This window comes from Geotrypetes seraphini, chromosome 10 (assembly GCF_902459505.1).
Source record: "Geotrypetes seraphini chromosome 10, aGeoSer1.1, whole genome shotgun sequence".
NCBI classification, from domain to species: Eukaryota; Metazoa; Chordata; class Amphibia; order Gymnophiona; family Dermophiidae; genus Geotrypetes; species Geotrypetes seraphini.
In genome coordinates, this window is record NC_047093.1 from 25,265,154 (window position 1) to 25,290,824 (window position 25,671).

Below are 25,671 nucleotides of genomic sequence, written 5' to 3' on the forward strand. Positions count from 1 at the left end.
TCTTTGTGCTTCTGGCGGGTCCTCGTCGGGGGGCTGGCGCTTCTAAGGCTACTATTGCGCGTTGGATCAAGGAGATGATTGCTTCCGCTTATCTTCTGAGTAAGAAGCCGGTTCCGGAGTTTCTCAAGGCTCATTCCACTAGGGGTCAGGCGGCTTCTTGGGCTGAGTCGTCGCTCGTGCCTCCGGTGGATATTTGTAAGGCTGCGGTTTGGTCCTCCTTGCATTCATTTGTTCGGCATTATCGGGTAGATGTTCAGGCGCGTCGGGACGCGGTGTTCGGTGAGCGTGTTCTGGTATCGGCCCTTCGGGGGTCCCGCCCGTGAGAGGGACTGCTTTGGTACGTCCCAATCGTAAAGTTAACCTCTACTGGTCTGGAGAGTGCTAAAGAAGGAGAAATTAGGTTCTTACCTGCTAATTTACTTTCTTTTAGCTTCTCCAGACCAGTAGAGGTCCCCACCCTGTCTGTTGTTGTTGTTGTTGGGGCTGTTGCGCGGGCAGTTTTTTGGTTTTTGCTGCGGGTTCTAGTATTTTTCTAGGGCCGGGGAGAATTGAAGAACAGCGGCTGTGGCTCGGCTGGCTTAGCTGGCGAGCTGTGGGGACCTTCTTCCTTCGGGAATTTCTCCTCTGCATTTTCCAACAGCATTTTTGGGTATGTTATTTGTTACTCCTTTCGGAGTATTGTTTTTTCTCTCTGTTGTTTTCCAGTTCTTGGTTCTGCTTGGCTATTCGGCAGACTGAGGGAAATAGAGAGGAGGGGCTAGGATATACTGTCCCAAAGTTTTGTTTTCAGTCTCCACCTGCTGGTCATGATTAGATATATACCCAATCGTAAAGTTAACCTCTACTGGTCTGGAGAAGCTAAAAGAAAGTAAATTAGCAGGTAAGAACCTAATTTCTCCTTACTCTAAAGCATTTGTACTGTATAGTACCCCTCTAATTATACCCTTCAATCCCCTTTTCCTTCAGGAATTTGTCCAGTCCCATTTTGAAACCCAAAATCATACTCTGCTTTACTACCTCCTCCGGAAGTGCATTCCAGGTGTCCACCACCTTCTGAGTGAAGAAGAACTTCCTGGCATTTGTTCTGAATCTGTCTCCCTTCAATTTTTCCGAATGCCCTCTAGTTTTTGTTGCCCCTGCCAGTCTGAAGAATCTGTCCCTCTCTACCTTCTCTATACCTTTCATGATCTTGTAAGTTTCTATCATATCCCTTCTAAGCCTCCGCTTCTCCAGGGAAAAGAGCCCCAGCCTGTCCAGTCTCTCAGCATACAAAAGGTTCTCCAAGCCCTTTATCATTTTTGTTGCTCTTCTCTGGACCCTCTCCAGTATCGCCATATCCTTCTTAAGGTACGGCGACCAGTATTGAACGCAGTACTCCAGATGCGGTTGCACCATCGCCCTATACAGCGGGAGGATAACCTCCTCGCTTCTGGTAGCAATACCTTTCTTGATAATGCCAGGGTCTTGAAGGCGCAGCATTTTTGAATGGGCAGCCAATGCATGGAAGCTAATGCAGGGGTAACATGGTCATGGATGCCTAGGTTTTTCAGAAGGTGGATTGCAGCATTTTTCACCCTTTAGAGGCAGGAGAGAGTTTTGGTAGGCAGTCCCACTAGAAGAGTGTTACATAGTCTACGCAGGATGGTACAAAAGCGTAGAGTGGTTGGGCAAATTCGGGTTCTGAGAAGTATGCACGTATGGTTTTTAGCTGGTGGAGGTAGTAGGAGGAGGATGATACTAGTTTGGATACGTGATCTGTCATTGATAAGCTAGAGTCGAGAGTTACTCCTAGGCTGCGGATGTTGTCTTTGGTTGGAAGGGTGTTTGTGCCCTAGGAAAAGGACGGACGAGGGTATACGCATAGATCTTTGTGGATCAAGAGCATCATCCTCTGATCCAGCTCCTCTGCTTTGCATATTTGTGCTTATTTCAATGTGTTTCACCTTGAAATGACCTGAATTCACAGTGAAGGCAGCTGTGAGACAGTCTGTTCAGTTCATCCTTCTTAAAGTAAACCTTTATTTCAGTCATTAGTTAAAGAAATTTAAATGTAACTGTAAAAAATGTATTCCATCCAGACATATTTGAAGCAAATCCCTAGATCAGTGTCTTGTCATTTTTAGTCTTTTCAAAGTCCTTGGAGGAACACTAATCCCCTATTCAAACAATATCTCAAAGTAAAAAGTGAACAAATTATATTCCTGACACAAAGTGTTTTAAAAAACGTTTTGCACACCATATTTTAAAACTCAGCAAAATTTATTTATAATGTTTTGTGTAAAAATTCCCCATCATAAGGTCTGAAATCCCTTCTTGCTGTCTCAGGCTCCAGCCTCCTCAGTTCTTTCTTTCATTCCAACTGCATTTCTTGCTCCCTTTAAATTCCAACAAGACCCATAATTCTGTCTGCCCTTAGAGTCATAATGTGTGCAACCATAGATAAGTGAAATTGGGAACACATGAATAATGAGAATGGACTGTACTATATTTCCTCTCCTCCCCTCCAAATCCCCTATTGCAAGCCTTCAGCTTGCTGATCCCACCCCTATGGCAAATTCACCCTTTTCCCCCAATCCCCCATTGCACACGCACCGTTTTTTCTGGGTTCTCATTTTCAGCTATGGCGTAACTCTGTTCACTCTCTTCCCCTCCCCCACTGAGTACAATCCCCACTGAGTACAATCTCCCCCTCTCATGCTCACCTTCATCATCCTCTTTGCTTGTAATTCTGATCAATTGTAATTACTTGTTAAATCTTGTTTATTTGTTGTGAAAACTCCCCTCCTTATGCTCACCTTAATATCTTCATTACTTGTAAATCTGGTTAATTGTAATTTCTTATTAAATTTTGTTTAATTGATGTGAACCGCCTAGAACTCCCTGGGTATGGTGGTATACAAAAATAAAGTTATTATTATTAATGGGTTTATTCCTGATGAATGGGATGGGTGGGGGAGGAGTCTTTTTTATAGGCATTTGACAATAATTGTTAGAATGTCAAGTGATTTGTATGAATTATCTGATTGAATATTGTACACTTGTTGCAAGAGTTAAAACTGAATAAAGAATTTAAAAAAAATAACTTCTATCTTGTATAACAGAGAAACATGAGGCAAAGGTCACACAAGTTTTCTATGCTCAGATACTGCATTTTATATAAAACATGGTCAGGATCTTATCTTGATTAGATACTGTAGGCCTGTTCGTGACCATTGATTTATAGAGCTCCTTTTGGCCCAATACTGTAACACTGTGTTGTCCTGTCAAATAGAAACAGTCCCACAGAACCAAACTAACATGACCTTGAGTATAGCTGCTAGGTGTACCTCTTCCTTTTCCCCACCACTCCCATACCTCAAGAGCTGTAAACTCTGTATCAGTAACATCCATAGCCTTGGCTGTCCCAGGCAAGCAGAAGGCCAACCCAATAATTAAACCAGGTCTTCTGCAAGGTACTTTCCCCTGAACCCACCAGAGTGGCTGTAAACAGGAAACTCTCTTTCTTATTTACAGAAGTTGAAAATCTAAGCACTGCAGTAGATGACAGTGTTCCAACGGCAGAAGAAGCCACAGAAGCAACTGAAGTCAGTCCAGGCTCAGGAGATGATACAGCTGATATTAGTCAGACAGGTGTCTATACAGAACATGTCTTTACTGATCCCCTAGGAGTGCAGAGTCCATCAGAGGACTTGTCCACATGCCAGCCCAGGTATAGTACTTGGAAGCAGGTGGTCTATAATAATGGTACAGTTGGCACTGAAAGTTTACATTCAAACATGCCAGTCCTTGCATTTGGTATTAAAAAAAATACAACTTGCTTTTCAGTGTACACACATGGTGTATGAATGCATATGGAACGTAGACTAGTATTTCTGTTTAGAAATCTGTATTAACACCAAAGGAGGGGCATTTTAAATTAAAGTAGCTATTAGAAAATGTAACACCACTCTGAAAGAAGTCTTATTATCATTCTTGAGGTATAGGCTTATAATCTGTTGAGGACTTTCAGCATGAATGTGTTCTGGTGTCACATGGTACATGTCAAAGATGATATGGTAGAGCACCTTTATATCTAAAGGTCCTTTATCAGAAAACTCCTATTATCATATTAAAGAAAAGAGAGAAATTGTGGGTATCCAGAACAACACTGGTTCCTTTCCAGTCCAGAATTAATGGGTTAGGTCTGTTAGCCAGTGGATGGAGATAGATTGAATAGCTGGAAGCCTTACCATGTAAGACCCCTGCACAGAAGTAACTGTGAGCAATTGAACATATCACTTTTCGACATAGTCCCCATGCAAGACAACGCATTTGTTCAACTAGCTTCTGCATTCCTTCAGATAAGTTTTTTGGCTGCTCCTGAAGCCAGGTTAGCACCGCTTCCTTTACTTCATTATGCTTTGTCTTTTGCTCTCTGAGTCGCAGTGATGCACCCATGTCTCGTTGCTGGTGACAGTTCTCTCCAGAATACTCGGATCTTCTTCATATACTGTCTTAGGAACTGGGTCGCAACCTACACACCTGTTGCTTGTGCAGATCAGTAAGCTGTTTGGGAATCCATCATGCACAGACTTTCCTGTATCCCAAGTCATGCATTATGGCAAATGCAGATCCATAGCTGATATCCAAATTTGCAGCCAATTGAGACACTGTCATTCATCTGTCTTCTCTAATCAAGGCATTTGCCCTGTCAATGTGTTCTTATGTATTTAGACTGTAAGCCATTCTGAAGGTACTCCCTAGAAAGGGATAGTAAATTTTAAATAAATTTGGAAACTTGATGAGTGACCAGAACAACTTTTCTCAGTTACACCTGTTGTTCTCACTTTAAACCTTTTTACCCACTCATAAACCTTTGTTGATTCATAGTGCTATGTTACAAGGCTGTTTATGGTACAGCCCCTTTTTACTTAGTCAATAGATTTTCTTTAGCATCATACAGACATAGTAGAAGAACGCATCCTTTGTTTAATTTTCCATCTGTCCAGGGTTGCAGGAGTAAGAAATTTCTGAATCATACTTTGGCATCTCAGGCAGCTCTTCATGACAACGAATTCCGAATATTGTTGCTTACTATCCATTCCTATGGCCATTTTAGAAAACAATTGAAGACCTATCAATGTTATGTTATGCTATGCTATGTCCATACTGAGTCAATATCCGATGGTGAATTTTCACATGTTTCACTCCCTCTGCACAAAGAAAGTGCATACTGCACGTTGTTCTTCGATGGTGCAATCTTACAATGAAGCGTCCATGTTTCTGACCTTGTGGCTGCCACACAACTAAAGGCCAAGTGCCGCATTGTGCTTGGATGACCTATCCAACAGGCAATGTACGAGTATATATTGCATTCGCTAGCTCTGTTCTAGTTATTGTGTAACTTAACATTTGCCTTAATTTTCAATTTGCCCTCATAATAGTTAAAAGACCCTTTCTGTAGCATAGAGTTGATCTGATTTTAATGTTCTTATTTATTTATTTTTCCCAGGTTGTTGTTTTTTTTTGCTAAAGGTATAGGGGACTCTGAAGGGTTCTTTGAATTGCTATGTTATGGAAAACAAAACAGAATTCCTTCAGGGATATTGTCAGCTTTAAGTTTTGGAAAGCTGTGTCTATGCAGTTATTTATATGGTACGGCTCACAGCTCTTCAGTTTCTGTCTTACTGTGATGGATACAATCCATTAATTCTGGAAAGAAAATTAGGTAATTTTTCCTTACTGAAAATTGGTGGTTTTATGTCTCATTGTCCAGAAAATCTCATTATTAAGTTTTCTTTTGTTAGAAAGCTTTTTATCTAGCAAAGTCCATCAGAGAAAGCCTGATAGCTTCCATTCCAGATACAATGTACTTTCAGGAAAGTAATATGAATATATCCTTTACACCAATAGTGTAGAAATATAAACTGTGCAACCAGCATGAAACAGATATGGTGCGGTAGAGCAAAAAGGTCAAATGGGCATTTTGAGAATTATATATTAACACTACTGCTGTAAATAGATTTGTTTTTCTTTCTCTTCCCAAGCAGTGAATCAGATTTGTATAAGGATGGAGTCGCTGTATTACCTAATGAGCAAGATCTGGTGAGGGAAGAAGCACAGAAAATGAGCAGTCTCTTACCCACAATGTGGCTTGGAGCACAGAATGGATGGTAAAAGAAGCCCTAATGTTTGAAAATTGCTTATTAGAGTTCCTCATTCAGAGAGGACTTCTTTGATTCTTAAAACTAGAGATTTACTACTACTTATCATTTCTATAGTGCAGATAGACACACACAGCACTATAGATTAAAACATACTGTACAAGAGACAGTCCCTGCTCAGTAGAGCTTACAATCTAATCAAACAGACAAACGTTGTACTACTTAGGAGATATTTCTGCTTTCTGAGAAATGTACTTCTATTATGTGCATAAGCTGATATTTCAGTAATATGAATCTTGACTGACTGCTTTTCATCTGTCCAAGGCAGACACATTTAGTTCCAGTTGGGGTTTGGATAATAGTTGGGTATTGGTGTATCTGGGGGCTAACTGGACAGCAGGATGCCTATTTTGTAAATGCAACTGCAGCTATATGCCACAGTGACCACAAATAACGTACAACACAAGTGTCCTTGCATAAATTTACATGTGCTTTGAGGAAGATGCATGTATCAACTCAATAAAATATGCATGTTCTTGGGCAACTCTGCCCTTCATCTCTGTGCACATCATCTTATCAATACACACAATTATGTGTGTGTATTTGGACATGCAGTTGCATGAAAACCCTGTTCCCCATGTACCTAAACATGAAGAATGTTTTATAAAATTATCTATAAAGTATTATGGACAAAAATATAATATGAATGCATTTATAATATAAACGTCTCACAGAAGGGGTGGCGGATGCATTGAACATATATGAACCCAAGAACGCACAGGAAAGCATAGATGGTCTCTAAGGGACAGGAAGAAATTGTAGAGCTCAGTAATTAGTATAGATGAGCAGACTGGATAGGCTATAGCCTCTTTGTCATAATTTTCAATGATTTTATGCTTCTATGTTAAGTACAAAGATAACTACTTTCTGTTCAAAAGTAAAATTGAGAGCAGTCCCTGGATATAGGCTTAGATAGCACAAATAATTGATGAGGGCACCAAATTTTCAAGCCAGCCAATAACTTGGGCTAAATAGGAATCTAATTCACTTGCATTGGGACTGTACTCTATGATCTCTGGGGCAGAAGCTCATGGGTGCCAACATCTGAAATCAGGCCCCATTGAGAGGAAAATAGACAAAAGTGAAAGTTTCTGGTCTCTCTCCTTTTCCAGTGTTCACTGAAAGCTAACCTTCATAAGCTGGTGCTTCATCCTTTATTAGCTATTTGTGCAGTGCATTAACAGTAGTGCCAGAAATGCACACAGACCCAAACTTACTGCAAATAGATTAATTTACTCCATATGTGAAATGTCATCCTGGAGAACGAGTGTAAGAATATTAACTACTCATATCCTAGATTAAAAGAAGGGGAAAAAGGTCATAAGGGTAGCAGAACCTAGCATGGATGATGCGTTAAACCCTTAAAATGGCTTTAAGTATTGTAAACTTTGATTCAAATCCTGTTATCTTATAGAAATGCAATAGGGCAACAGCTTTGGTAAGTTGTAGCTCCTGAAAAGGAACCATTTAAACTTCAGAAATATGTGGTATACAGTGGTACCTTGGTAAATAATTACCAAGCATGCTCGTAAACCAAAGCGCTCGTATATCAAAACGAGTTTCCCCATATAATTAAGGGAAATTCAAATGATTCTTTCCACATCCCAAAAAGACTCCCCCAAGGCCATTGGCACTTCTGGCTTCACCCCACCCCAGGAACCAGCTTCTCTTCCCCCCTGCGGCACATTCCAAAAAACAACATTCCCGCCCAAGGACACTGGTGCTTCTCGCTTCACCCCCTGCTCGAGGCCACTGGTGCTGCTCGCTTCACCCCACCCTGGGAACCAGCTTCGTTCCCCCCGCGGCCCACCACCAAACACTTACCTGCAGCGGACACCAGCATGCGCCAACCCACAGAGCATACATGTGCCGGTGCCGAAAGAGCCTGCCGTGCCTGCCTCTGGTCCATGCTGGGCTGCTTCGGGGCCTTGAGCATCTGCGCATGCTCATGGCCTTCTGGCTCCCAAGAAGAGCGACCAAGATGGTAAAAGGGATGGAACTCCTCTCATATGAGGAAAGACTAAAATGGTTAGGGCTCTTCAGCTTGGAAAAGAGACGGCTGAGGGAAGATATGATTGAAGTCTACAAAATCCTGAGTGGAGTAGAACGGGTACAAGTGGATCGATTTTTCACTCCGTCAAGAATTACAAAGACTAGGGGACACTTGATGAAGTTACAGGGAAATACTTTTAAAACCAATAGGTGGATATTTTTTTTCACTTGGAGAACAGTTAAGCTGTGGGACGCCTTGCCAGAGGGTGTGGTAAGAGCGGATAGCGTAGCTGGTTTTAAGAAAGGTTTGGACAAATTCCTGGAAGAAAAGACCATAGTCTGTTATTGAGAAAGACATGGGGGAAGCCACTGCTTACCCTGTATCGGTTGAATGGAATATTGCTACTACTTGGGTTTTGGCCAGGTACTAGGGACCTGGATTGGCCACCATGAGACGGTCTGACCCAGTAAGGCTATTCTTATGTTCTCCTCATAATTTGTTATAAATTATTCATGTAAATTGTTAACACTGAACATCAATGAAATACTAAGTCTTTATTTTTGTCCTTGCAGCTTGTATGTTCATTCTTCTGTAGCTCATTGGAGGAAATGTCTTCATTCCATTAAACTTAAGGATTCTATTCTCAGTATTGTGTGAGTTTGCTTTTTTAATATTATTAAATAGTATTTTTAAATATTTAGTTTCAGTATTTTTGTTAACTATAATTAATGTTAAATAAAGAAAACCCCAAACAGCATACAGTAGCCCAATAATAGATACATTATCTATCTTACAAATGACAGTCTGTTTCCTGTAGTCTAGAATACATTTACAGTGGTACCTCGGTTTACGAGTGCTTTGTAAGATGAGCAAAACATTTGCAAAATCAGCACCTCGGAAACCAAGCTTGCCTCGATTTATGAGTGCCCCCCCCCCCCCCCGCGATCTGGCATCCCCCATGCACCTATCCACCCACCCAAACACATTGCTTACCCCCATCTGGCACCGGCACCAACGCACAGGACATGCTGGTGCCAGTGCTCGAAGATCTGCCGTCTTCTTTTTGCTGGGCCTTGAGCATCTGCGCATGCTCAAAGCCTTCGAGTTCCCTTCCTCTCCGAGAATCTCAGAGAAAGTGAGAACTCAAAGGCCTTGAGCATGTGCAGATGCTCCCCTAGCTACAGTAAGCTTTTGGCTTACTGGGCAAGTGCAGGGACTCCGTCTCCTGTAGTCCCTTTCCATGCCTTGCCAATTTTTTTCTTAGCCGCTCTTGTCTCACTCACATACAAAAGAAAAACAATAAAAACTCTGTTTCCCTCATTTTAGATATAAAAGGTTAAACCTTCACTTCTTTGCGCTAAAAAAAGAGACAATTGCTAATATTTTTTCAACTCAGCTAACAGGAGACTTAAAAAAAAGAAATTAAAACAAAACCAAAAGAGGAGCAACTTCTCATTCAAGTCGGCATTTTTAGGCATCTCTCCTGCTGCGGTTCGTAGCAGTTCGGGGGGGATCACAATCGCAGCAGGGGAGATGAGGTATCTCTCCTGCCGTGATCGTGGTGGGGGGGGGGGCAGGTTGCTGGAGCTGCTGAGCTGATTGCAGTAGTCGCAATCAGCTCAGCAGCCCCTATTCGGAACTTATACCTGTTTTGACTTGACTGTTTTGACAAAATGTATCAGTTCTGACTGGGCATCCTGCTAAAGTTGTTGGTTATACTTGGTGTATGACTATGTCTAGGTCCGCCCACCTCCCGCCCTTTCCCCTCCTCTAAAAATGCCTCTTTTCGCTCTAGGTGTTTAGAGGCAGGGTAAAGCCTAAGCTGGGTTTAGATACAGCTTTGATTATCGGTACTTTCGTCCAAGTACTGATTTAGGCCACTTTTTGGATGTTTTAATTTTTTGATTATGAGCCCCACAATGTTTAGGTGCCATATTGTATGGGATGTTAGATGAAAAGCAACATGTAGAGTACGTACTAGTTGAGGTATTTCCTTACTAGAATGGATTTGTTTTAGGTCTCTAATCTAGGTGGGCTACTGGTAAACAGAATATTTTCATAGTATTATGAACTTTTATTCCTAGAGAAAGTTTCAGAAAATGTCTTGCAACGGTGTGCGATGTACTTTTATTCTTACATGACTTAATCTTTGGTTTTTGGGGTGGGGGGTTCTCTTCCCAGACATGTGAAAGGAATAGTATTAGTTGCCCTAGCCGATGGAACGTTAGCAATTTTTCACAGAGGAGTTGGTAAGTAATTCTGTCTGAGACAACACACTATCCCCCAAAATTACATTCTATTCTGATATATGTGTGCAATAATTGGATGCTAATGGTTGGTGTTGGTAACAATTTGGATTTGCACACACATCTTTCTAAGCTCGCTATTCTTTTTTTTCCAAATCTTTATTCATTTTAATACATACATCAAGTGTACATTAAATACAAGCTATCATAATACATTATCACTTGAAAATTCCATCACAATGTGTATCTAAAAGCTTTATATCCCACCCCCCTCCCATAACCATACACAAATAATAAAATTCCTATGAATATTAATCATTTAAAAATATGCAATATATATATGCAATTCTCCCTAATTCCCCCCACCCCTCCCTTCCTTCAATTATCACATAAGGAAAAAGAATAATAAATTAACATTAATCATTATAATATTTTATTATTGGCCCCCACATATCCTGAAATCTATTAAAATAACTATTTTGTACTGCAATTAACCATTTTGTACAGATGACACACTAAGCTCGCTATTCTATGAAGACCCATGTGCAAATTTTTTAGCGAGTAACTCAACAGGAGACATGGCCATTGGAGGGCAATGAGCAAATTAGTGCCATTCACTAGTGGGCGCAGTATTGCTGAATATCAAGGACCCCCACCTAATTTATGCACCAGGATTTACAGCAGGTTTCAGCTGGTGTAAATCCTCTCTCAGAAAGTTTGGCATGGAAATCAGCTCTAAGCAGTATTCTATAAACAGTGTGCAACTCAAGAGTGCCATTTATAGAATAGCACTCCACGCAGATTATTTTCTGTGCCTAAATTTGGATGCCATTTGCTAAATTTAGGTTTCAGGTTTAATAAGGATTTGATTGATCACTTAATCAGAATTCTAAGCGATGTATATATCAGTAAAATTATAAAATTTAGGGAACAATACAACAAATGACAAAAACTAAGTCTTGCAAGACTAATTATAAACTAACATTACAAACCCCATTAAAACACAAGGAAATACAAATTGTTTGATAGTAAGACATTCAATGAAAAAACAAAAAGGAAAGGAAAGATCAATATACTTCAGAAAAGCTATAAAGTGCAATTAAAATAAGGCCACTAGACTGGCTTACTAATTATCGAATGCATCCTTAAAAAGAAAGCTTTTTAATTTGCTCTTAAATCTATCCACATTGTGTTCTTCCCTTAAATAAATAGGGAGTGAGTTCCATGTTTGAGGGGCTGTGACAGAAAAAATGAATTGCCGCCGTGTATTAATAATTTTAAGTGAGGGAATCATCAATAAATGTTGCTCATTCGATCTCAATAATCTGTTTGAGGTGTAGGGAATCAGTAGTTTATCAATAAAAGCAGGAGTTTTATAAAGTAATGATTTGAGTGTAAGCAAACTTAATTTATATGTTATCCGGTGAGCTACCGGAAGCCAATGCGCTTTCTTAAGGAGAGGTGTCACGTGGTTGAACTTCCTGGCTTTCGATATAATTTTAATAGAAGCATTTTGAATAATCTGTAAATCTTTGATTTCATTTTGAGCTATTCCCTTATGGCAGGGGTCTCAAAGTCCCTCCTTGAGGGCCGCAATCCAGTCGGGTTTTCAGGATTTCCCTAATGAATATGCAGTGAAAGCAGTGCATACACATAGATCTTATGCATATTCATTGGGGAAATCCTGAAAATCCGACTGGATTGCAGCCCTCAAGGAGGGACTTTGAGACCCCTGCCTTATGGCCTCTTTTACAAAACCGCACAGCAACAGCCCCGAAGCCCTTTAAATCTCTAGTTAGTCCTATCTGTAAAGTGTAATGGACCTACAGTGGTTAAAGCTACAGTCTCAGCACCCTGAGGTTGTGGGTACAAACCCATGCTGCTCCTGGTGACCCTGGGTAAGTTACTTACCAGTAATCCCCCCCCCCCATTGCCCCAGATACATTAGATAGATTGTGAGCCCACCAGGACAGAGAGAGAAAAATGCTTGAGTACCTGAATAAATTCATGTAAACCATTCTGAGCTCCCTTGGGAATAATAGTATAGAAAATTGAATGAATAAATAAATAAATAATGTGAATAGTTTCAGCCTCTGATAACCACAGCTGCTATTGTGACATCACTGCCTAAGAGCCAACCTCATTAGCGATGTCACAATAGCTTGATTGTCCCATACTTGGCTCACTTTTACTACATTTTGACTTCTAGAGTGGCAGAATGGTTAAAACTGCAGCCTCAACACCCTGAGGTTATGGGTTCAAAACCCACACTGCTTCTTGTGACCCTGGGCAGATCACTTAATCTCCCCCCATTGCCACAGGTACATCATATAGATTGTGAGCCCACCAAGACAGGCAGGGAAAATGCTTGAGTACCTGAATAAATTTATGAAAACCATTCTGAGCTCCCCTGGGAGTATAGAAAATTGAATACATAAATATTTAATGGTTGTCATTTTTGTCACAGAAGCACTGTATTGAAATCCAGCATAGGCCACCGTTCTGTCAAGTAAATCTGCATATTTTGAATATCTGTTTTCCATCACTTTCCTTTTGTGAATATGCTAATCCAGGCCAATCAGATCATAAGGGGACATCTAATCATCTATGTAGGACGACCTAAGGATACATTATTCTGAAAAAATTCTAAACAAAACTGTACTATGTATTTCGCCACTTTATCTAAAAGGCCCCCTCTGAATTTCTAAACAAACTGTATATTGTATCTGCTGCTTTTCCATGATTCTATATACTGTAATTTCATTTATTATCTGCATAGTGTAACTCGCTGATTGTTCAGCTCTCTTCAGTTGTAAACCGCCTAGAAGTCGCACGATTGTGGCGGTATAGAAGAATAAAGTTGTTATTATTATTATTGTCTCTCTATATTTGATTAAAGTTAGAACACCTATAGCTTAAGAGCTAGAGATTCTTTTTACTTGTGATAATACCCAAGGTTGGATCAGGATGGGAAACTCTTCTTTCTTACTGTATGTTGCTGCCCTCTGTTGGTAAAAAAAGTAGAGACAACCCACTTTCATAGCAACCACCCTCCCCTGAAGTAGGCAGCCATCAAAAACTCATTAGTCCTTACTGCAGTCCTTGATTCACAATAGCACTGTTGCTGAATGCCACATTAAGGATAGACAAGGTATAGTATCTACAAATTGAATATCTCTTACCCTCTGCAATGCTATTTATTCTTTGTAGCACTATAAATACATGTTTTCCTCTTGTTATACTCAGTTCTCAGTGGGTGTCCTTGTGCCCAGATTATCAAGCCCAGAGACTGCTAGATGCTTTTTTCTGAAGGGATATGATTGGAAAATAGTGTGTTGAATCTTGTTTAGGGTGAAAGTTTTAGAATAATCAGCAGCTTTCTGATACATTTAACCAATTTTAAAGTCCTGTTAAAAATGATTGAGAAAAGCATGTCAGTTGAGAACATCCATGGCCCTGTAGAACCCTCTCTTCCTCACTTTCCTATCATGCCGCTGGGGTTTCCTCCCCCTCTAAACCATAACCCTCTGGAATTCCAATGGTTGCTGTAGTGCAGTGGTCTCAAACTCAAACCCTTTGCGGGGCCACATTTTGGATTTGTAGGTACTTGGAGGGCCGCAGAAAAAATAGTTAATGTCTTATTAAAGAAATGACAATTTTGCATGAGGTAAAACTCTTTATAGTTTATAAAACTTTCCTTTAACAGTTAAAAGGAAAGATATATAAACTATAAAGAGTTTTACCTCATGCAAAATTGTCATTTCTTTAATAAGACATTAACTATTTTTTCGGCGGCTCTCCAAGTACTCTATTTTTTCTGCAGCCCTTACATTTAAAGTTTAATATCTTTTCTTTCTCAAAATTGGCACATTTCAATCACTATATTGAAAATAAAATCATTTTCCCTACCTTTGTTGTCCGGTGACTTTATTTTTCTGTGCTTTCAACTATGTTTTCAGGGCCTTCTTGTCCTTTGACTGTTTTTCTCTCCGTCTTCACTTTCTGCCTTGCATCCATCTTTGGCATTAACTTAATGTTCAATTTTTCTGCTTTCTTTTCAAAATCTACGTTTCCATGTCTTACCTTCCCTTCCTATGTCTCTCTTCTTCCGTCCTATTTCCATGGTCTGGCATCTCTTTCCTTCCTTTCTCTCCCTCCCTCCTTCCTTCCTTTCCCCTGGTCTGGCAACTGTCTCCTTCCCTTCCACCATGCCCTGGCATCTCTCCCTCCCCCTCCATGGTCTGATATCTCCTTTCCTTCTCTCCCTCCCATGAACTTGGCTTCTTCTCTTGTTCCTCTCCTCTCCCTTCTCCTTCCATCCCTCTCTTTCCCCAATTGGATGCAGCAGCAACAGAAGCAGCATTTCCCTTCCCCCTTTCCTGTGCAGGAGAGGCATTTATCTTCCCCTTTCCCTCCCTCTCCCTTTCCCTGTACAGCAGCATTTCCCTAGAGTCCCCCTTTCCTATGTAGCAGAAGCATTTCTTTTTCCCCTCCCCTTTCGTTCTCTTCCTTGTGGAGCAGCAGCGTGTCTGGCCGGCTCATTCCGTTCAAAGCCGCGGGTGGCGGCTCCTTGCGAGATCCGCACCTGCGTCTGAAGCCTCTTTGATGTTGTGACGTCAGAGAGGCTTCCAATGCAGGAGTGGATAGCGTGAGGAGCCACCAACCCGCGGCTTTGAACGGAACGAGCCGGCCAGACATGCTGCTACTCCAAAAGGAAGGGAAAGGGGAAGATAAATGCTGTTGATCACGTCCAGACCGTGGGCTGCAAATAACACCTGGAGATCCACATACGGCCTGCAGGCCGCGTGTTTGAGACCACTGCTGTAGTGCGTGTGCACTCTGTGCCAGGATCACATCGCAAAGCATGACTCTGAAATTGAAAATTACTACATTAGAAAACCTAAATGCCTTTAATAGATAATGATGATGTCCCCACAATGAACTTTAGTATTAAAGTAGCTTAGTGGTTAGTGCAGTGACCTAAGAACCTGGGAAACTGGGTTCAATTCTTACTGCAGCTACTGGTGACTTTGAGCAAGTCACTTAACCCTCCATTGCCCCGGATACAAAAATAAGTACCTGTATATAATATGTAAACCACTTTGGTTGTTCCCACAGAAAGATGGTATATCGAGTCCCATCCCCTTTCTCTCTGAAAAAAAACCCCAACAGATTTTTGCAAGTGTGTGTAATATCATCCTTGCACATATTTTTCTGGAGTTACTTTTAAAGGATATAAGTGTGTCCTTTTGGTCATGGTGATCACCTTCTTTGGAGGGGAGAGGGTTTACAATATGGAAAAATGTTTGGGCACAAGTAGTTGACCTAATGAAAGTATTGAGGGAGCAAAGCATGAATAAGCTTGTTTTCAAGATTCAGAATAAAATATATAACCAAACACTACTCAAATTATTTTGTGTGAAAAAGAGAGAGATTCATAATTAGCATCCAAGCCATATGCCAATGTTTTTCCAAACCTGGTCTTGGAGATATCTGAGATATCAGACAGAATTCAAGATATCCACAATGAATATGCATGAGACATATTTGCATGCACTCTTCACGGCATGAAAATATGTCTCACGAATAATAGTTGTGGATATCTTAAAAACTTGACTGGCTGAGGTGCCCCCAGGACCAAGTTTGAAAGCACTGTCATATATGCACACCTATGTATCCAGTTTTTAATAAAGGCTAGATTGATTTTAAAAATAGTGTTTTCTAAGTCTGTGCTCAATTAAGCCCATGTGTGCAACTAAAAAGCTATTCTGTAGCTGGTTCTGTGGCCTGGAACGCATTACCGACAGGATTTCGTTGAGCAGAATTTGATTAGATTCAGATGGCTGTTGAAGAGACATTTGCTTATTCAGAATTGCTGAACTGAGGGTTGTTGGACTTTACTTCTCTATTGTCTGTTTTTTTGTGGGGTTTTAAAAGTTAATTTGTATGTATTTGTGTATATCACTTTTGAATAAAACAGTTTATAAATTTGAAAGAAATAAAAGAAATGAAAATATAGCAAACATGAATCAGTTGTTTGCAGAAACATAAAAATACTTCACAAAGCTTTTAAATGCATCACAACATTCTTCAAAATGTCAAAAAATAAATTGTCATGATTGAAGCCATTTTTCTAATATTTCTATATTTAATATGTAAGATAAGGGTGGGGTGGGGGGAGGGTTTCTATTATATGAAAAATAAATTACTAAAAGGATTTCGGGATGGGAGAGGGAGGGTTATATTTGCAATTATAAGATATAACGTTAAGATGTACAAGTGGTTAAATCTATGTTATTGTGTTGCAATTTTTGTACACTTGATGAAAGTTTTAAAATGAATAAAGAATTATAAAAAAATAAATAAATAAATTGAGCATGGCTCCTGTCTTATATGGAGGCATTGGTATTGATAAGTATCATAATTTTCAATTTAATGGTATTTGGAGATTGCTATATGTATGTATAAATTAGCTTTAAATAGCTCAAAATTCCTTAATTTTGCAGACAGTAAAATTGTTTGCATACATTTTATTTTAGTGAATTTGTTCAGTTTTAATGACTTTCATCCAAACTGTAATCTGTTTATATATTTTTTTTTAAATTGCAGATGGCCAGTGGGATTTAACAAATTATCACCTCCTAGACTTGGGGCGGCCTCATCATTCCATCCGATGCATGGCTGTGGTGCATGATAAAGTCTGGTGTGGTTACAGGAACAAAATATATGTTGTACAGCCAAAAGCCATGAAGATAGAGGCAAGTTTGAATTAAATTCCAGTGTCATTCGGGACTAGATGACCCTGCCCTGGCTGCTTTAAAGTCACTCTCCCACTGCATGCCAAACTTCATAGGTTTTTGCTTTTAAGAAAATAGAGATTAGAAATAACAAAATGAGAGAGAGGAAACATGTTTCATCGCTTGTGCTTTGAAAAAGGAAATCGGCTATTTGGGTTGAAAATGAGGCTTATGTTGAGGGATTGAATACCCTGAGAATAAAATCCTGTGGCTTTGTTTCATATGTGTTTGTTGGGGGTGGGGTGGGGGGGTAGGGTTGTGTTTTGATCCAGTTATGAATCTGTCTTGGGACTGCTTACTTACCTGATTGGGGACTTGTTTTATGCAGCTGTGGTCTGTCTTGTCAGGAAGGACATCCAGTAGAGATCATGGTCAAAGGGACTTCAAACAAGTACACAAATCTGATGACCACAGATTTTGGCCAGAGGGGATTTTCTTTCCATAGTTCCTCAATGCTGCCTGCTTCCAAACCCTTTATTGCAATACACCACAGATACTGTACTTCCTGTAACAGTGGCAAAGCTGACTTGTAAATATTGTAAACTTTCCAACACTTTTAAATGTTGGAACTCTTTTTCCCCCCACCTCCAGAAATCATTTGATGCACATCCTAGGAAAGAAAGCCAAGTGAGACAACTAGCCTGGATAGGTGATGGCGTTTGGGTGTCTATTCGGCTGGATTCCACACTCCGACTTTACCATGCTCACACATATCAGCATTTACAAGATGTGGATATTGAACCCTATGTGAGCAAAATGCTTGGTAAGTTACATTCCTCCCAGCATTAGCTGAATTGAGAGATTAATAAAACATCCTCTGCAGGGACTTATAAGATACCAAACGATTCAAGGGATCAGCTAGTAATTCACACATCAAGGGCACTTCCAGCTGTGTAGCATCACCCTTCTGTAGTGCATTTCAGTAACATTCAAAATACACACAAAAAAATCTATTTTGTTGAAATTAAATAGAATTTTCCAAGTGGATTTCAGTGCACATAAAGCTCACATGGATTTATGTATTTGTTTTATTTATTTATTGGGATTTATTAACTGCCTTTTCATTAAGAGATTCACCCATGCTACCTGTGGTGTCCGAGCTTTGTGCCTCTGGCCCTGAGAGTTTTTCTAGGGCAAACATAAATACAAAACCTTTTCCATCTGAACAGCTAAATAATTCTCACAGTATTGTTTGTAACATCTAAACATAAGAACATAAGAAACGCCTTCGCCGGATCAGACCTAGGTCCATCTAGTCCGGCGATCCGCACATGTGGAGGCCCAGTTAGGTGCTCCTTATTGGAGACCCGGAATTCCCGTATCCCCCGATGTGATTTGCAAGAAGGTGTGAATCCAACTAGCGCTTGAAACCCAGAACAGTAGTCTCTGCCACAATCTCCTCCGGGAGAGCATTCCAAGCACCCACCACTCGTTGTGTGAAACAGAACTTTCCTACATTTGTCCTGAACCTGCTGCCGCTCAGTTTCAGGCTATGACCTCTTGTCCGTGTCACATCTGAAAATGTCAGTAAAGCTGCTTCATGGTCAATTTTATCAAATCCTTTTAATATTTTAAAAGTCTCTAACAAATCTCCTCGCAGTCTTCTCTTTTCAAGGGTGAACAGTCCCAGTTTTCTGAGGCGTTCTTTGTAGCTCAAAGATCATCTTTCAGCAACCAAAGGAATGCATTTTTGTGAAATCCCTATTTAATTTTGGGCATTAGTTTAAACCTTACTCAAACTTTGACCATAAATGTTAAAAATAATGCACACTGTGGTTTAATGTCACTTAGGCCTGTATGAGGAGGCAAAGCAAGCCAAAAACAATTCATGACCCTGTCCTCAGTACTTTTCCAGGAGAGAAACATCACTATGACATTTCTTGTTGATCTGGGTAATATTTTTGTTAAAAGCACTAAATAAACTCCTATAAACTGTAAAAAAAAAAAAAAAAAGAGATTCACACAAAGTGGTTTACAATACAATGAAAAGTACAAGTATTTTCCCTATCTGTCCAAGCAGACTCGCAATCTAGATGTGGTACCTGGAGCAATGAAGGGTTAAGTGACTTTAACCCAGAATCACAGTGAGCGGACTGGGATCAAATTCACAACCTCAGGGTGCTGAGGCAGCAGCTGTAACCACTAGGCCACTCCTCACCTGCTCTCACTACTATACAGTGTTACAGGTTATGGGATATAAAGCGTGTTGCAGTGTGTATCACTTTTATCTTACATGTAGGGTCCCAAAATGTGCTTGAAGGGAAAATAAATTCAAGGCATTGCAGCCTTATATTAAGGATCGAGAGGCAACCTGGGGAACTACAGACCGGTAAGCTTGACTTCGGTTCCAGGGAAGTTGGCAGAAGCACTGATAAAAGACAGCATCGATGAGCATCTAGAAAGGAACAAACTGATGAAAACAAGCCAACATGGCTTCTGCAAGGGAAGATCGTGCCAAACAAACTTATTGCACTTCTTCGAAGGAATTAACAAACGGATGGACAAAGGGGACCCCATAGACATCGTATACTTGGATTTCCGAAAAGCCTTTGACAAGGTACCCCATGAATGCCTACTGTGGAAACTAAAGAACCATGGGGTGGAAGGAGACGTACATAGATGGATCGGAAATTGGTTGGCGGGTAGGAGGCAAAGGGTGGGAGTGAAGGGCCACTACTCTGACTGGAGGAGGGTCACGAGTGATGTTTCGCAGGGGTTGGTACTCAGACCGCTGCTGTTCAATGTATTTATAAATGATCTAGAAACAGGGACGAAGTGCGAAGTTATAAAATTCACAGACGACACAAAACTATTTAGTGGGGTTAGGACTAAAGAGGACTGTGAAGATTTACAAATGGACCTGAACAAACTGGGAGAGTGGGCGAAGAGATGGCAGATGAACTTTAATGTAGAGAAATGAAAAGTCTTGCATGTAGGAAACATAAACCCGATGTACAGCTATACGATGGGAGGGTTGGTAATGGGTGAAAGTAGCCTAGAAAAGGACTTGGGAGTACTGGTGGACAAGACAATGAAGCTGTCAGCACAGTGTGCAGTGGCCTCTAAGAAGGCGAACAGAATGCTAGGTATTATCAAGAAAGGTATTACAATCAGAACGAAAGAAGTTATCCTGCCGTTGTATCGGGCGATGGTGCGCCTGCATAGTACTGCGTCCAGTACGTTAAAAAGGATATGGCGATACTCAAGAGGGTCCAGAAAAGAGCGACGCAATTGATAAAAGGTATGGAAAACCTTTCATATGCTGAAAGATTAGAGAAACTGGGGCTCTTTTCCCTGGAAAAGCGGAGACTTAGAGGGGACATGATAGAGACTTACAAGATCATGAAAGGCATAGAGAAAGTGGAGAGGGACATATTCTTCAAACTTTCGAAAACTACAAGAACGAGAGGGCATTCGGAAAAATTAAAAGGGGACAAATTCAGAACCAATGCTAGGAAGTTCTTCACTCAAAGGGTGGTGGACACCTGGAATGTGCTTCCAGAGGGTGTGATAGGACAGAGCACGGTATTGGGGTTCAAGAAGGGATTAGATAATTTCCTGAAGGAAAAAGGGATATAAGGATATAGATAGAGGAATACTATACAGGTTCTGGACCTGATGGGCTGCCGCGTGAGCATGATGGACCTCTGGTCTGACCCAGCAGAGGCAATGCTTATGTTCTTATGCATCACATACATGAATATAAAAGTGATTAGGGTATGTTAAATCCTTGGGGAGGTGTTTTTATGCAAGCAATTCTGTATATTCTTTCAACAAACATCAAATTAGAAAAAAATATATAAAAAGTCATTCTTGTTTACACAGTGCAACAACAAAAGATAAACACGTTTTGAGGTCTGTCCACACAGCTACCAAAAACTAGGGAGATGTTCAAACATGAGGCCACCCAGTACTCTTTGATAGAATGGTTTACAATACAATGAAGTGCTCAGGTGCTCATTCTACTTACAGGAGACTAACAAACTACATTAATACCTACATGCATTTCAAAAATATACTTTGTATAAAAAGATCAATAAAGCAAGGTTTTTAATGAGAAATATGTGTTTTTCTAGGAACTGGAAAGCTGGGCTTCTCTTTTGTGAGGATCACAGCTCTTATGGTATCATGCAATCGTCTATGGGTAGGAACAGGAAATGGTGTGATCATCTCCATTCCCTTGACAGAAAGTAAGTAATGGAAGAATGCCTTTACTGAAATAGGCCTTTCATTTCAGCTCACTTCAGAGACTCTGTTCACAAAGTCAGAATCAGTCATGTATAAATCCAGTTCACCTTGTTCTGTGCCTGTTCTTTCTCATCGAGCAGTGGTTCCCAAATGTGTTCTGAAGAGCACCCAGCCAGTTGGGTTTTCAGGAAATCCCACCGTGAATACATAGAGATCTGCGTGAAGTGGGGGCAGTACATACAATATGTCTTTTGAATATTTATTATAGATATGCTGAAAACAGAGTGGCGGGAGCTTCCCCCGGGTTAGCCTTGGGAACCACTGTCCTAGGGTATGTACTGCTCCTGCGATATCTCATCTGGATGAGCAAAAATGTACTGTATGGGGAAAAGCACATCCCTAGCACCAAGTATTTGGGCTGTGTTTTCTGAGTATTGTGCATTATGCATTTGTTTCTCATGCTCTGTTCGTTACACCAACCACTCATAAAATATCCTATGTAGCTATTTCCCAAATGTAGGGGAGAAAAATGTTTTCTGTTATTTTTAAGCATCATAATGGAAAAATTAAAGCATGCCTCAGGCCCCCCCCACACTAAAAAATAAATTTTAAAAACCTCTCTATGTCAAGGATAAAGATAGCTCATGTATTGAATTTTTAAGTTGGGGTTTTTTTATGTCTTAGTGACATACGTGGTCTGCAGATTGTCACTTAGTTGGGTTCTTTAACCAATGCCTAGTTGGATTTTCTAACCCAGTGGTCCCCAACCCTGTCCTGGAGGACCACCAGGCCAATCGGGATTTTAAGCTAGCCCTAATGAATATGCATGAGAGAGATCTGCTTATAATGGAGGTGCCAGGCTTGCAAATCTGCTTCATGCATATTCATTAGGGCTAACCTGAAAACCTGATTGGCCTGGTGGTCCTCCAGGACAGGGTTGGAGACCACTGCTCTAACCGCTATTGTCAGCAGCTGCTTTAAAAGCAGCCACTGATTATATGTCAATCACGCAGCAGAGCTGTTTAGAGAATTGCGCCGGAAATGTAGGCTAGGGTTTTCCAGGCCTACATTTCCGGGGCCCACCTTTGATGTGAATCATGCCTCTATAGGTGCTTTACGGCGCCTAACACCACTTCCAGCATTAGCCACACCTGCAAAGGCGTTAGGCACCGTAAAGCATCCATGAAGATGCGATTCTGACGCTGAATTTTTTTAGGCACTATTAGACGCCTTGAAAATCAGTTCAAAACATTGTTTAAATGGCGTTCTCGCCGAGTTTGGCACCAACTGGCGCCATTTAGGAAATCCAGGCCTTAATGAAATAAGATGATTCAGCTACATTGGCAAAATAACGTTCAGAATTAAGGTAACTGGTTGGGCTGAGAAGCTTTCAGCACTCCCTCGTATGTAATAAAAGTGAGCCAAGTATAGGACAATCAAGCCTTTGTGACATCACTGGCGAGGTTAGCTCTTAGACACCAGTGGAGTAAGACATTATGAAATCCCAATTTCAGCTCTGGCATGCTGCTAGGGGGGGGGTTGCTGAAAAATTCTCAGCCCAACCAAGACAATGACATAGATATGATTCAATCAATGATCTGAAACTGTGCGTCAAAAACAGAGAATTTTGTTTCTGCAAATTGGCAGCTACAGTGGCAAAATAATGTTCAGAATTTAGGAAGTTGATTGGTTGAGCTGAGAACTTTTCAGTACCCCCTCGTAGTGATGCTAAGCTTTATTTGCTATGGGGAACGTGGCATTCTTTCTGAAAGCATCTGCACACAGCTGTGTTTAGGAGGCTTAGTCATAGGTGTATGGTGCTGGTGCTTATGCAGACTTGCCAGCCCTTTGGTGATAAAATACCTTTTACTTAATATTTTGAGTCAAATCTCTGGGCCAAAGGTTAAGTGCATGGCCATGCATGAAGTCTGGCAAGGGGACTGGAAGGAAAAACAAGGTTTTCTTTTTTTCCTCTTGCAAGACCAAAACCCTGTGATGCAAATAAGTTAATAAAGGCTCTGTTGGTTTTATATATTGCAGTTAACTGTTGCAGTTGAGTGTGAGCTGTTCTAAAAAACCATTTTGGATCTTGTTTTGATGTTGTAAAGATTGTTCTTGTCCTGAATGTATTACTGAGTGTTGAGAAAAGGAAGATAAAACTCTTCCGATATCTCGTGAACAATGTTAATCTTTATGAGAACAAAATAATTCCATTCTTCACAAGAAATACGGAAACAGTTGAAAAGATTTTTTCACCTATTATGTTCACGGAATATGCTGTAGTAGACTTGTGATTATTATGATTTTTTTTTTTGTTTCTTATAACCTAAAACTTAAATTCTTTAGTACTCCACCTTGCAAAGAAGTTTTGGCTTGTGAGAATGATGGGTTGTCATTAATCCTTCTGTCCTGTCCTGCCTGTCCATTTTCCCTTCCCTCCTTTCTTACTTTAGCTGTAATCCTCCACCAGGGACGCTTACTGGGGCTAAGGGGTAAGTGCAGATTCTGTCCACAAACTGCTTCTCAGGCTCTTAATAGCCACTGAGGCTCTGCGCCCCACGCCTGTAGCTTACCTTCTCCCCTTTATGTCCTTAAATGTTTCCCCTTCACAGTTACTGCATTACAGCAATTAGTTTGTCAGATGCACCTGTCTGCTGAGCATTTTTTTAGTGTATTGTCATGTGTCACAGCTATGCTTTAATATAAATCTTTTCTTCTTTATGCCAGCAAAAGAATGGAAAAGTGTCTTATGACTTTCATCCATCCATATCATGATTTTCCTATTAAAAAAAGAACTTTCACACGTATGGCATTCCTTGAAATTGGTGTTTAGCAGGACCTAACATTCATTGAGATTTTGCAGTGAACGTGTGACACTTAAGTAATAGCACATCTCCAGGGCTGTTTAAAAATGTAAAAAAAAATTTTAAACGTATTTCCCCCTCCTTTCCAAAGCCATGCTGGCCTCTGTGGTAAGAGCTTCAACGTTCATAGAATTCCTATAAGCATCCGAACTGTTACCGCAGCCGGAGCCAGTGCTAAAAACGCTAGCATGGCTTTGTAAAGGAGGGGGGTTATTGAGCAGAATTGGGTTAAACTTTTGGCTGAAGGTTTCATTTTTACAATACATCATCAGTGTTGCGTTGTCAATTTTCTCACGTTAAGAGATTCTCAACAGCTCTATTCCATTAGGTGAAACACTTGTTACAAAATATCTTTAAGGTATAAGGTCTCCTAGAGCTCTTTCTAGCACATACCGTGTTTCCCCAAAAATATGACACTGTCTTATATTAATTTTGGGTCAAAAAAACACATTAGGGCTTATTTTCGGGGGATGTCTTATTTTTTTTCATGTACAGCAATCATCTCTCCCTTCCTCTCCTCCACCTCACTTCTTCCTCTTTCTTTCTTCCTCCCCCCCCATGTGCAGCATCTTTCCTCCCCTCTCACCCATCCCCTTGTGCAGCATCTCCCTATCCCTCTTTCCCATCTCCCTGTGCAGCAGAACACTCCCAACCCTCCCACTGTGAGACTGACATACCTCCACTCTGAGGCCTCCTAAAGCAGCAGGGGTGGGGGGTTGCTGAATCGAATCCAATTTTCGGCAAATCAGGCAGCACTAGTGTTAGGGATGGAGTCAGGGAGTGTCGGAGACATTCAGGGGGGAGGGGGGCTTCGGGGTCGATCATAACTAGGGCTTATTTTGGGGATAGATCTTATTTTCGGGGAAACAGGGTATTTGATCAGCATTAATCGTCTGTTTTAGGTCATTGCTAATTTTGTAAGGGGAGGGAAGCATAGAAAGGAAGATAGGTTGGTGGCTGTTTAGGAACTACTAAACTTTTTTTTTTTTTTAGCTTTGCTGTTTTTTAGACAGATGCAATTAAGTACATAAAATTCTCAGTCATTTGTTTAAATATTACTTAACCACATTTTTGCTGTAGATCAAATTTTTCATTACTTCTCATGGTATCAAATGTAAAAGCAATAGCATAGGACTGTAATATTTTCAGGCTGGAAACTCAGACATTTACTGCCTTGTTTCTTCAGGAATGGGTTTCCACAAGCTGCTGCCGTATATACAGACTTGCCTCCTTATATCTCTTTAATTTTACCATTGTCAGTGATACAGGTTTATTGAGAAAAAATATGGAAAATTGGTTCTCCACTGTGCCAGATGTGCAAGAATCATGCTCCCATTTACTGATCTACTTCATATAACTAAGCATGCCCTTTTTCTCTTT

The 25,671-nt window shown here is 40.6% G+C and overlaps 1 protein-coding gene across 9 annotated transcripts in view; it reads left to right on the top strand.

The window, feature by feature from the left end:
* The window catches only part of SPAG9 (sperm associated antigen 9), a 163,046-nt gene that overhangs the window by 123,837 nt on the left and 13,538 nt on the right, over positions 1-25,671 (top strand). For 5 of the 9 annotated variants that reach the window (XM_033960498.1, XM_033960500.1, XM_033960503.1 and 2 more), the window contains 8 exons: positions 3,514-3,709; positions 6,027-6,152; positions 8,769-8,849; positions 10,378-10,445; positions 17,052-17,200; positions 17,831-18,002; positions 21,316-21,429; positions 23,881-23,919. In XM_033960498.1, the coding sequence (XP_033816389.1) occupies positions 3,514-3,709; positions 6,027-6,152; positions 8,769-8,849; positions 10,378-10,445; positions 17,052-17,200; positions 17,831-18,002; positions 21,316-21,429; positions 23,881-23,919 (945 nt within the window). The remainder of the gene's footprint in view (positions 1-3,513; positions 3,710-6,026; positions 6,153-8,768; positions 8,850-10,377; positions 10,446-17,051; positions 17,201-17,830; positions 18,003-21,315; positions 21,430-23,880; positions 23,920-25,671) is intronic. The other 4 variants (XM_033960501.1, XM_033960502.1, XM_033960506.1 and 1 more) reach the window with 2 other exon arrangements.